This window comes from Ascaphus truei, assembly GCF_040206685.1.
Source record: "Ascaphus truei isolate aAscTru1 chromosome 2 unlocalized genomic scaffold, aAscTru1.hap1 SUPER_2_unloc_1, whole genome shotgun sequence".
Classification (NCBI taxonomy): Eukaryota; Metazoa; Chordata; class Amphibia; order Anura; family Ascaphidae; genus Ascaphus; species Ascaphus truei.
Window position 1 is genome coordinate 464,006 of NW_027453815.1, and position 12,881 is coordinate 476,886.

The 12,881-nt window shown below is 56.3% G+C and overlaps 1 protein-coding gene across 2 annotated transcripts in view; it reads right to left on the reverse strand.

Moving 5' to 3' along the window:
- The window catches only part of LOC142473254 (acid-sensing ion channel 3-like), a 42,803-nt gene that overhangs the window by 23,217 nt on the left and 6,705 nt on the right, over window positions 1–12,881 (reverse strand). For both annotated transcript variants that reach the window (XM_075580443.1, XM_075580444.1), the window contains exons 2-4: window positions 12,148–12,301; window positions 9,182–9,273; window positions 1,202–1,281 (exon numbers count right to left, since the gene is read on the reverse strand). In XM_075580443.1, the coding sequence (XP_075436558.1) occupies window positions 1,202–1,281; window positions 9,182–9,273; window positions 12,148–12,221 (246 nt within the window). In that variant the 5' untranslated portion in view covers window positions 12,222–12,301. The remainder of the gene's footprint in view (window positions 1–1,201; window positions 1,282–9,181; window positions 9,274–12,147; window positions 12,302–12,881) is intronic.

A 12,881-nucleotide genomic window follows, 5' to 3' on the forward strand; every position in this document is an offset into this window, starting at 1 on the left:
GTGACAGTGGGGGGGAGGGTTATGTGACACAGTGGGGGGGAGGGTTATGTGACACAGTGGGGGGGAGGGTTATGTGACACAGTGGGGGCGAGGGTTATGTGACACAGTGGGGGCGAGGGTTATGTGACACAGTGGGGGCGAGGGTTATGTGACACAGTGGGGGCGAGGGTTATGTGACACAGTGGGGGGGAGGGTTATGTGACACAGTGGGGGGAGGGTTATGTGACACAGTGGGGGGAGGGTTATGTGACACAGTGGGGGGAGGGTTATGTGACACAGTGGGGGGGAGGGTTATGTGACACAGTGGGGGGGAGGGTTATGTGACACAGTGGGGGGAGGGTTATGTGACACAGTGGGGGGAGGGTTATGTGACACAGTGGGGGGAGGGTTATGTGACACAGTGGGGGGGAGGGTTATGTGACAGTGGGGGGGAGGGTTATGTGACACAGTGGTGGGAGGGTTATGTGACACAGTGGGGGGAGGGTTATGTGACACAGTGGGGGGAGGGTTATGTGACACAGTGGGGGGAGGGTTATGTAACACAGTGAGGGGAGGGTTATGTGACACAGTGGGGGGAGGGTTATGTGACACAGTGGGGGGAGGGTTATGTGACACAGTGGGGGGAGGGTTATGTGACACAGTGGGGGGAGGGTTATGTGACACAGTGGGGGGAGGGTTATGTGACACAGTGGGGGGGAGGGTTATGTGACAGTGGGGGGAGGGTTATGTGACACAGTGTGGGGAGGGTTATGTGACACAGTGGGGGGAGGGTTATATGACACAGTGGGGGGAGGGTTATGTGACACAGTGGGGGGTGGGTTATGTGACACAGTGGGGGGAGGGTTATGTGACACAGTGGGGGGAGGGTTATGTGACACAGTGGGGGGAGGGTTATGTGATACAGTGGGGGGGAGGGTTATGTGACACAGTGGGGGGGTTATGTGACAGTGGGGGGAGGGTTATGTGACACAGTGGGGGGAGGGTTATGTGACACAGTGGGGGGAGGGTTATGTGACACAGTGGGGGAGGGTTATGTGACACAGTGGGGGGTGGGTTATGGGACACAGTGGGGGGGAGGGTTATGTGACACAGTGGGGGGGGGTTATGTGACACCGTGGGGGGGGGGTTATGTGACACAGTGGGGGGAGGGTTATGTGACACAGTGGGGGGAGGGTTATGTGACACAGTGGGGGAGTCTCACCTCGTACAGATAGTCGAAGATCTCAAGGATGGTGAGAATACTAGCACCGATAAACAGGCCCATCTGCCCCCCGATGTCACCTGAGAGACAGTATCACAGAGAGAGCGTCACACAGAGAGAGAGAGTGTTACACAGAGAGACAGAGAGAGAGTGTGCGTCACACGGGGAGAGAGAGCGTCACACAGAGAGAGCGTCACACAGAGAGAGAGTGTTACACAGAGAGAGCGTCACACAGAGAGAGAGTGTTACACAGAGAGAGAGAGTGTGCATTACACAGAGAGAGAGAGAGCGTCACACAGAGAGTGTGTGCATTCAACACAGAGAGACAGAGAGAGAGTGTGCGTCACACAGGGAGAGAGAGAGAGTGCGTCACACAGAGAGTGGGTCACAGAGAGAGAGAGTGTGCATAACACAGAGAGAGAGAGTGCATCACACAGAGAGAGTGTTACACAGATGTAGCCCCGAGGTAAATTTTATCTTTCTGGCCCCCCTCCGCGAGTGCCGTGCGGTAGCGGGTGCCGCCGGAGGCCTTGACGGACCCGCCGGCACTTCGCGAGGGTGGGGGCCAGTGCAGGGAGCAGATCGCGCTTGTGGTTGCCGGGGACGCGATCGGGCCGTCGCTAAGGCCACGATCGCGTTGCCACCGGCTCGGCGGCTAGGAGAGAGTGCGCCGCCATTGCGCGTAGGTTCGCGCATGCGCAGGAGGCGGCCAGCGCGCGATAGGACTCCAGGGCTAGGGAGAGGTCGCGCGAGAGTAGGGAAGAGGATAGGAAGGTTGAGGCGGCCATTAGGGGTTCGCGCATGCGCGAGGGAAGCGCGCACGCGGCCCCAATGCATTAGGCAGCCCCTGGGAACTACAATTCCCAGGAGGCTTAGGGAGGCAGAGGTCAGGTGCTCCCTAGTGGCCAATAGGGCTGAAGGAAGCTCAGCCCGGGAAAAGAGATACATTTCCCGGGCTTTGCAACAGTCAGTCAGGCAGAGGAGTAGGAAGGAGTAGGAAGGGTGCAGGGAGCGCGTGGCTCCTGCATCAGGTAAGGGTCCTCCCTAGATTCCCAGGCAGGCCCCAATTCCCGGGTAAAGGGCAGGGGGTAACTGAAGAGGGACGCCTTAGCTAGGGAGGTGACCCTTGAGTGTGGAAGGTGCTGGTTTGGCAGTGTCGCAGCGGAGAGTGCTGTGGGCACTGGCAAAGAGGCACAGTGTGCTAGCAGTGTGTTTGCTGCGGGATCCAGGGGCTGTGTGTGATTGCAGCTGCCTGTGAGTAGTGTCGCTGTATGTGCTGGGCACAGTGCGTGCAGTGTGTGTGAAGTGTGGATCCCTGCAGGCTGACAGTGTGTGCGGTGTGTCAGCTGCAGGTGAGCTAGTTAATAGCTAGTTGTTAGTTACAGTTAGGACTGGGTAGCTGGGGGAAGGGGGGGCAGGTTATGTTCACAGGCCCTAAGAGTTTTCCCCAAGCCATCCCAGGTTGCGGTTCCTCAGGGACAGGCCCTAGGTTAGGGTTGCTGTCGCTCTAGCAGTGGTTAGTGATAGGAAGGCGGTTGCTGTTCCCACGCGGTTGGTGTTGCCGTGGTCCGGTTGCAGTTCCCGTTGAGCGGTGGGACCCTCGTTGGGGTCCACCGGCAGAGTACCTGGAAAGGATCAGACGGACGTCTGACCCTTTGAGAAGAAAGTTGCGGTCCCGAGCATCGGAGTGCTCGGAAGGTATCTTCATTCTTATAAGTGCACCAACTGGGCCCTAGCTTAATATAGTGACTGCGCAGTCACCCACGACCTCCGTAGGAGTTACGAGACATTGGGTGTGGGGTGATCACAGGACACTTGGTTGGGGAACACCAGACATTGGGTTGAGGTGATGCGAGTAGAGCATCAGGTTATGTTATGTGATGTTATGTAATGAGTTATATGTGTGTGTTAAGTAAAGTGTTAGTTATTGTTTTATCGTATACGAGTGTCATTGTATTTCTTACTCAGGGCTATCTTTCCTAACGGGGGATCCTGGGTAAGTGGAGGCGCTGCACCAAGTAAGGGTAAGGGTTTTCCCCAGGCTCCCAGCTAGCGGAGGCTCAGATCTCCTGGAGCCACACAGGTTATGCAGTACCAGTAGTCCTTTAGAGCAGGTGTGTTGCAGGGAAAGGGACCGGTTAGACCACGAGGGGCCAATGTGAGATTGGGTGGGTCGGCCGGTTCACAAAAAGGGCTACATTTGGAGGCGCTGCTGAGATATCAGACCTGGGGTGCCCTGTACATGTTTTTCTAAATTTGTGTCCTATTTTTGGTTCCGCCATGGGGAAGCCCTCAAGGCGGAGGAAGCCACGTGCTAAGTTCCCGGCCGCGCGGGAAAATGTTGCCAACAGTCATCCAGGACTGGCGGGAAAACCCGAGCCCCGCCCCCACACTGTGAGTGACTTAGTACAGAGCTCGCAACACTCCCTGGAAGAGAGTACTGGGTACAGAGAAAATTGCTCGCCGTCGTATGGATCCTGGCCGACCAAGGCTGGGAGCGTATCCTTTTTGCTGTGTCCATGTACAATACAAACATTGAGTCTCTGGGGTAGTATGGACCTTAATATTTTGGCGTGCATGGTAAAAATGCGGTTGGAAGACGCGAACGAGGAGGGGTACCTAGACTGTTTTTGTAACCAAGGTGACTGCTCGTCTTGTAATTTGGCTTGGGGGCGTGTATGTGGCTACTGCAGGGTACCGACCCTGCAACCCAAACTGCCGCAGCCTACAGAACGGCCAGTGGGAGGGGACACTGTTGTAGAAATGGAGTGTCCTTCCCCTGAGAAGGAAATAGACTGCCAGGGGTTACACCGCAATGTGTATGTGTCCTGGCGAGCGCCAGGAATAGATGAAGTTGTGCTAGCGTGTCCCTGCCTGCAAAAAGCCTGTGCCTCGGGAGCAGTCCTGTTGCAGTTACCGCTCGACTTCAAGAACATCGAGTTGGATGGAGAACTGGGTATCCAGTGTTTTATGCCAAATTGTGACTGTCCTAGGGAGGCACTGGAGTGGGGGCCTCAATGTGAGTGTTGCGGGGCCTGGTTCCTACAGCCTATCCTGCCCCAGGCGGCGGAACCAGCCGATGAAGAAGAGGAGGAGCCGGACCTCTCTCCTGAAGTAAGTGATGAGTGTCCCCAGTCTGTTCTACTTCCAGAGGCCGCCGGGGACCCGTGTGTCCAGACCACTGTGGCAGACCCTCTCAAAGGGGACGTGCAAATGGAGGAGCAGGAACTTCTGATGGCGAAACCTGCGGAGGAAGAGGCGCCTGATGGTGCTACCGAGGTGGGTGAAGCCGCTACTGATTTGTCCACTTCAGCCATGGAGGTGGTGGAGGGCCCGTGTGCCCAAATGAACTTTCTAGACGCTGAGCCAGAGCCGCTGAAGGCGGAGCTCCAGATGTCGGAACCCCAGATGTCGGTTCCAGACCCGGTTCCCGAGCAGGAACCACCGAGACCAGAACCCCAGATTCCGGAAGGCCAGGGTAAGGTGCTTGTACCCCCGCCCATGTGTGATGATTCTAGCGACCCACCGAGCGTGGTAATGCGCCTGCCGGCGGACCACTCCAGTGAGGTCACCGAAGCGACCGTCTCAACTGATCCAGACAATGATGTGGGCCCGTGTGCCCTGCAACTGACAGTCCGGCCTATCAACGAGGTACCAGCGGTCCCAGGCTTGGGATCAGTACCTGCCGACAACGACAGGGGTAAGTTGACTGCCCCAGGGGTGTCGGGTGTGAGCTCCCCGGTGATCGTGGAGCCTGGTGACTCCAGAGGTAGGGTCACCCGGGCGATGGGCTCACCCCGTCATCGCGTCCTGGTGGAAGTGTCTCCCCCAGAAGATCTCTGCAGATCGTGGAATGAACTCGACCTCATGAAGGTATCCGGTGTAGCGGACCGGAGCGACACATACTCCTGTGAGAGGAGTCTCCAAACGGGCCTACCCGAAGACGTGGTGCCGTACGCGGACGAAGTCACCGTTAAAGGGATTGTTGGAGCGGACAAAGACTCTGTTGAGACCGCTCTGGTAGTTGTGGCCTCTCCCAGGTGCGCGATGGAGCGCTATGTTCGCCATGTGGTGGATCGAGGAAAGAGACTGAGCCTCCCTGTCTCCCGTGAGACGAGACCAGAGGAACCGGAAAGGGTCAATACCCAGGACCCCGTACATTTTTTTCTGCGAGAGGGAGAAGGTGGGTTGGTGCAAGGGACAGGTCTTGAGCTCCAAAAGACTCACAGGAGTCAAGGTGGGATACCCTCACCCAGTCTGTTAGGGGCACTCCAATCTGAAACTCAGCTGGCCTCGGGTATCCATGCGGGGATGTTGGGTACGAACGGGAAAATGCTTATGTATGATGTACGGTTTACTATGCATTTTTCATTGTGTAATCCACTGCATGGTTGCTACCCAAGCGAGGGCGTTGGGATTCTGCGAAGGGGAGAATGTAGCCCCGAGGTAAATTTTATCTTTCTGGCCCCCCTCCGCGAGTGCCGTGCGGTAGCGGGTGCCGCCGGAGGCCTTGACGGACCCGCCGGCACTTCGCGAGGGTGGGGGCCAGTGCAGGGAGCAGATCGCGCTTGTGGTTGCCGGGGACGCGATCGGGCCGTCGCTAAGGCCACGATCGCGTTGCCACCGGCTCGGCGGCTAGGCGAGAGTGCGCCGCCATTGCGCGTAGGTTCGCGCATGCGCAGGAGGCGGCCAGCGCGCGATAGGACTCCAGGGCTAGGGAGAGGTCGCGCGAGAGTAGGGAAGAGGATAGGAAGGTTGAGGCGGCCATTAGGGGTTTGCGCATGCGCGAGGGAAGCGCGCACGCGGCCCCAATGCATTAGGCAGCCCCTGGGAACTACAATTCCCAGGAGGCTTAGGGAGGCAGAGGTCAGGTGCTCCCTAGTGGCCAATAGGGCTGAAGGAAGCTCAGCCCGGGAAAAGAGATACATTTCCCGGGCTTTGCAACAGTCAGTCAGGCAGAGGAGAAGGAAGGTGTAGGAAGGGTGCAGGGAGCGCGTGGCTCCTGCATCAGGTAAGGGTCCTCCCTAGATCCCCAGGCAGGCCCCAATTCCCGGGTAAAGGGCAGGGGGTAACTGAAGAGGGACGCCTTAGCTAGGGAGGTGACCCTTGAGTGTGGAAGGTGCTGGTTTGGCAGTGTCGCAGCGGAGAGTGCTGTGGGCACTGGCAAAGAGGCACAGTGTGCTAGCAGTGTGGTTGCTGCGGGATCCAGGGGCTGTGTGTGATTGCAGCTGCCTGTGAGTAGTGTCGCTGTATGTGCTGGGCACAGTGCGTGCAGTGTGTGTGAAGTGTGGATCCCTGCAGGCTGACAGTGTGTGCGGTGTGTCAGCTGCAGGTGAGTTGGGAATAGCTAGTAGCAGTTACAGTTAGGACGGGGTAGCTAGGGGAAGGGGGGGCAGGTTATGTCCACAGACCCTAGGAGTTTCCCTCAAGCCATCCCAGGTTGCGGTTCCTCAGGGACAGGCCCTAGGTTAGGGTTGCTATCACTCTAAGTAGTAGTTAGCGATAGGAGGAAGCGGCGGTTGCTGTTCCCATGCGGTTGGTGTTGCCGTGGTCCGGTTGCAGTTCCCGTTGAGCGGTGGGACCCTCGTTGGGGTCCACCGGCAGAGTACCTGGAAAGGATCAGACGGACGTCTGACCCTTTGAGAAGAAAGTTGCGGTCCCGAGCATCGGAGTGCTCGGAAGGTATCTTCATTCTTATAAGTGCACCAACTGGGCCCTAGCTTAATATAGTGACTGCGCAGTCACCCACGACCTCCGTAGGAGTTACGAGACATTGGGTGTGGGGTGATCACAGGACACTTGGTTGGGGAACACCAGACATTGGGTTGAGGTGATGCGAGTAGAGCATCAGGTTATGTTATGTGATGTTATGTAATGAGTTATATGTGTGTGTTAAGTAAAGTGTTAGTTAGTGTTTTATCGTATACGAGTGTCATTGTATTTCTTACTCAGGGCTATCTTTCCTAACGGGGGATCCTGGGTAAGTGGAGGCGCTGCACCAAGTAAGGGTAAGGGTTTTCCCCAGGCTCCCAGCTAGCGGAGGCTCAGATCTCCTGGAGCCACACAGGTTATGCAGTACCAGTAGTCCTTTAGAGCAGGTGTGTTGCAGGGAAAGGGACCGGTTAGACCACGAGGGGCCAATGTGAGATTGGGTGGGTTGGCCGGTTCACAAAAAGGGCTACACAGAGATAGGGAGTGTTACACAGAGAGAGTGAGTGTTACACAGAGAGAGTGAGTGTTACACAGAGAGAGAGTGCGTCACACAGAGAGAGAGTGTGCGTCACACAGAGAGAGTGTGTGTTGCACAGAGAAAGAGAGTGTCCGTCACACAGAGAGAGAGAGGGAGAATCAGACAGTATCAGAGCACACTCCCTCCCTCACATACCCAGCGCTCTCCCTCACACACCCAGCGCTCTCCCTCACACACCCAGCGCTCTCCTTTACATACCCAGCGCTCTCCCTCACACACCCAGCTCTCTCTCTCCCTCACACACCCAACTCTTTCTCTCACACCCAGCTCTCTCTCTCACACACACCCAGCTCTCTCTCCATCACACAGCCAGCTCTCTCTCTCCCCCTCACACACCCAGCTCTCTTTCTCCCTCACACAGCCAGCTCTCTCTCTCACACCCAGCTCTCTGTCTCCCCCTCACACACCCAACTCTCTTTCTCCCTCACACAGCCAGCTCTCTCTCTCACACCCAGCTCTCTCTCTCTCACACACCCAGCTCTCTCTCTCTCACACAGCCAGCTCTCTCTCTCCCTCACACACCCAGCTCTCTCTCCCTCACACACCCAGCGCTCTCTCTCCCTCACACACCCAGCGCTCTCTCTCCCTCACACACCAGCTCTCTGTCTCCCCCTCACACACCCAACTCTCTTTCTCCCTCACACAGCCAGCTCTCTCTCTCACACCCAGCTCTCTCTCTCTCACACACCCAGCTCTCTCTCTCTCACACAGCCAGCTCTCTCTCTCCCTCACACACCCAGCTCTCTCTCCCTCACACACCCAGCGCTCTCTCTCCCTCACACACCCAGCGCTCTCTCTCCCTCACACACCAGCTCTCTTTCTCCCTCACACAGCCAGCTCTCTCTCTCACACCCAGCTCTCTCTCTCTCTCACACAGCCAGCTCTCTCTCTCCCTCACACCCCCAGCGCTCTCTCTCACACACCCAGCGCTCTCTCTCCCTCACACACCTGCACTCTCTCTCACACACCCAGCGCTCTCTCTCACACACCCAGCGCTCTCTCTCACACCCAGCGCTCTCTCTCACACACCCAGCGCTCTCTCTCACACACCCAGCGCTCTCTCTCACACACCCAGCGCTCTCTCACACACACCCAGCGCTCTCTCTCACACACCCAGCGCTCTCTCTCACACACCCAGCGCTCTCTCTCACACACCCAGCGCTCTCTCTCACACACCCAGCGCTCTCTCTCACACACCCAGCAGTCCCGCGACCTCATATGCCCAGCACTCTCCCTCACACACCCAGCGCTCTCCCTCACACACCCAGCGCTCTCCCTCACACACCCAGCGCTCTCCCTCACACACCCAGCGCTCTCCCTCACACACCCAGCGCTCTCCCTCACACACCCAGCGCTCTCCCTCACACACCCAGCGCTCTCCCTCACACACCCAGCGCTCTCTCACACACCCAGCAGTCCCGCGACCTCATACACCCAGCGCTCTCTCTCACACACCTAGCGCTCTCTCACACACCTAGCGCTCTCTCACACACCCAGCGCTCTCTCACACACCCAGCACTCTCTCTCACACACCCAGCGCTCTCTCTCACACACCCAGCGCTCTCTCTCACACACTCAGCGCTCTCTCTCACATACCCAGCAGTCCTACGACCTCATACGCCCAGCGCTCTCTCTCACACACCCAGCGCTCTCTCTCACATACCCAGCAGTCCTACGACCTCATACACCCAGCGCTCTCTCTCACACACCCAGCGCTCTCTCTCACATACCCAGCAGTCCCGCGACCTCATACGCTTTCTTCTGTTCGATGGTCTCGTAGTTTAAAGCTTCAAAGAAAATGTCCAGAACCATTATATTATCCCTGAGAGAGAGAGAAGAGACCGTCAGCTGTGAGAAGAGACCGCTCACACAGGAGAGACTGTCAGCTGTGAGAAGAGACCTCACACAGGAGAGAACGCAGCTGTGAGAAGAGACCGCTCACAGGGGAGACTGTCAGCTGTGAGAAGAGTCCTCACACAGGAGAGACTGTCAGCTGTGAGAAGAGACCTCACACAGGAGAGAACGCAGCTGTGAGAAGAGACCGCTCACACAGGAGAGACCATCAGCTGTGAGAAGAGACCTCACACAGGAGAGACCGTCAGCTGTGAGAAGAGACCTCACACAGGAGAGACCGTCAGCTGTGAGAAGAGACCGCTCACACAGGAGAGACCGTCAGCTGTGAGAAGAGACCTCACACAGGAGAGAACGCAGCTGTGAGAAGAGACCGCTCACACAGGAGAGACTGTCAGCTGTGAGAAGAGACCTCACACAGGAGAGACCATCAGCTGTGAGAAGAGACCTCACACAGGGGAGACTGTCAGCTGTGAGAAGAGACCTCACACAGGAGAGAACGCAGCTGTGAGAAGAGAACGCTCACACAGGAGAGACTGTCAGCTGTGAGAAGAGACCTCACACAGGAGAGACTGTCAGCTGTGAGAAGAGACCTCACACAGGAGAGAACGCAGCTGTGAGAAGAGACCACACACAGGAGAGACCGTCAGCTGTGAGAAGAGACCTCACACAGGAGAGACTGTCAGCTGTGAGACGAGACCTCACACAGGAGAGACCGTCAGCTGTGAGAAGAGACCTCACACAGGAGAGAACGCAGCTGTGAGAAGAGACCTCACACAGGAGAGACCATCAGCTGTGAGAAGAGACCGTCAGCTGTGAGAAGAGACCGCTCACACAGGAGAGACTGTCAGCTGTGAGAAGAGACCTCACACAGGAGAGACCGTCAGCTGTGAGAAGAGACCTCACACAGGGGAGACTGTCAGCTGTGAGAAGAGACCGCTCACACAGGAGAGACTGTCAGCTGTGAGAAGAGACCTCACACAGGAGAGAACGCAGCTGTGAGAAGAGACCTCACACAGGAGAGACCATCAGCTGTGAGAAGAGACCGTCAGCTGTGAGAAGAGACCGCTCACACAGGAGAGACTGTCAGCTGTGAGAAGAGACGTCACACAGGAGAGACCGTCAGCTGTGAGAAGAGACCTCACACAGGGGAGACTGTCAGCTGTGAGAAGAGACCGCTCACACAGGAGAGACTGTCAGCTGTGAGAAGAGACCTCACACAGGAGAGAACGCAGCTCTGAGAAGAGACCGCTCACACAGGAGAGACCGTCAGCTGTGAGAAGAGACCGCCCACAGGGGAGACTGTTAGCTGTGAGAAGAGACCGCTCACACAGGAGAGACTGTCAGCTGTGAGAAGAGACCTCACACAGGAGAGACCGTCAGCTGTGAGAAGAGACCTCACACAGGAGAGACCGTCAGCTGTGAGAAGAGACCTCACACAGGAGAGACCGTCAGCTGTGAGAAGAGACCTCACACAGGAGAGACTGTCAGCTGTGAGAAGAGACCGCTCACACAGGAGAAACTGTCAGCTGTGAGAAGAGACCTCACACAGGAGAGAACGCAGCTGTGAGAAGAGACCGCTCACACAGGAGAGACCGTCAGCTGTGAGAAGAGACCGCCCACAGGGGAGACTGTCAGCTGTGAGAAGAGACTGCTCACACAGGAGAGAACGCAGCTGTGAGAAGAGACCGCTCACACAGGAGAGACCATAAGCTGTGAGAAGAGACCGCCCACAGGGGAGAATGTCAGCGGTGAGAAGAGACCGCTCACACAGGAGAGACTGTCAGCTGTGAGAAGAGACCTCACACAGGAGAGAACGCAGCTGTGAGAAGAGACCGCTCACACAGGAGAGACCGTCAGCTGTGAGAAGAGACCTCACACAGGAGAGAACGCAGCTGTGAGAAGAGACCGCTCACACAGGAGAGACTGTCAGCTGTGAGAAGAGACCTCACACAGGAGAGAACGCAGCTGTGAGAAGAGACCGCTCACACAGGAGAGACCGTCAGCTGTGAGAAGAGACCTCACACAGGAGAGAACGCAGCTGTGAGAAGAGACCGCTCACACAGGAGAGACCGTCAGCTGTGAGAAGAGACCGCCCACAGGGGAGACTGTCAGCTGTGAGAAGAGACCGCTCACACTGGAGAGACTGTCAGCTGTGAGGGCACAGTACACAGTGAGAGCACAGTACACAGTGAGGGCACAGCACACTGTACACAGTGAGGGCACAGTACGCAGTGAGGGCACAGCACACTGTACACAGTGAGGGCACAGTACGCAGTGAGAGCACAGTACACAGTGAGGGCACAGTACACAGTGAGAGCACAGTACACTGTACACAGTGAGAGCACAGTACACAGTGAGAGCACAGTACACTGTACACAGTGAGGGCACAGTACACAGTGAGGGCACAGTACATACTGAGAGCACAGTATACTGTACACAGTGAGGGCACAGTACATAGTGAGGGCACAGTACAGAGTGAGGGCACAGTACAGAGTGAGGGCACAGTACAGAGTGAGGGCACAGTACACAGTACACAGTGAGAACACAGAACACAGTACACAGTGAGAACACAGTACACAGTGAGAACACAGTACACAGTGAGAACACAGAACACAGTACACAGTACACAGTGAGAACACAGTACACAGTACACAGTGAGAACACAGAACACAGTACACAGTGAGAACACTACACAGTGAGAACACAAAACACAGTACACAGTGAGAGCACAGTACACAGTGAGAACACAGTACACAGTAAGAGCACAGTACACAGTAAGAGCACAGTACACAGTGAGAACACAGTACACAGTGAGAACACAGTACACAGAGATTAGACTCACGCGATATACTCCTCACTCCTGTTGTATTTACGGGCCAGGTATCTCGCTGACGCTTTGCTAGGAATCCGGACCATGGAAAGCTCCTTCCCGTATCTTACCGTGTTACACGGGGTCTCACACACGCAATACGTGTTATCCTTCTCCACCAGGTAATCTGATCAAGGGACAAGGAGACATGTCACCCCTGTATACCTGTGTATACCACCGCCCCCATACACCTGTATAAATCACAGCACCCATATACCTTGTGACAGTCACTATCTTTGTATGCTGGAGTAGTGCAGTATGGGGGCTTCCCAGCATGCAAGCAGTTAAATTCCTCCTGGAGAGGCTAGCGGCAGGTGCAACCAATTAAGCCAGAACTCCTGAATGAACGGGAGGTTTACATTGCAGACAGAAAGCTGCCACAGAGAGAGACTTTTCCCCAACCAGGAGGACGCTGGTTGGTCTGGTCCCCAGGCCTGCAGGGAGCAGGGTCTTGGGACCATCTGGGAATCACACCCAGGAAACAGAAGGGCCATAGCCCTGTTCCAAGGAACCAACGTTCCAGACCTAAGGAGGAAGCAGAGCTCTGATGTGACCAGAGGGATTGCCTGGACTCACATGGGTCACAGTTCCCCATCTAACAGATAAGGACTTTAATATTATTCCCTGATATTATGTCTCTAAACATGAGGGTATGTTTTGGGGGCTGTTAACTTCCTTAGCTGGCCGGCCCGGTAGATAGGGACTAT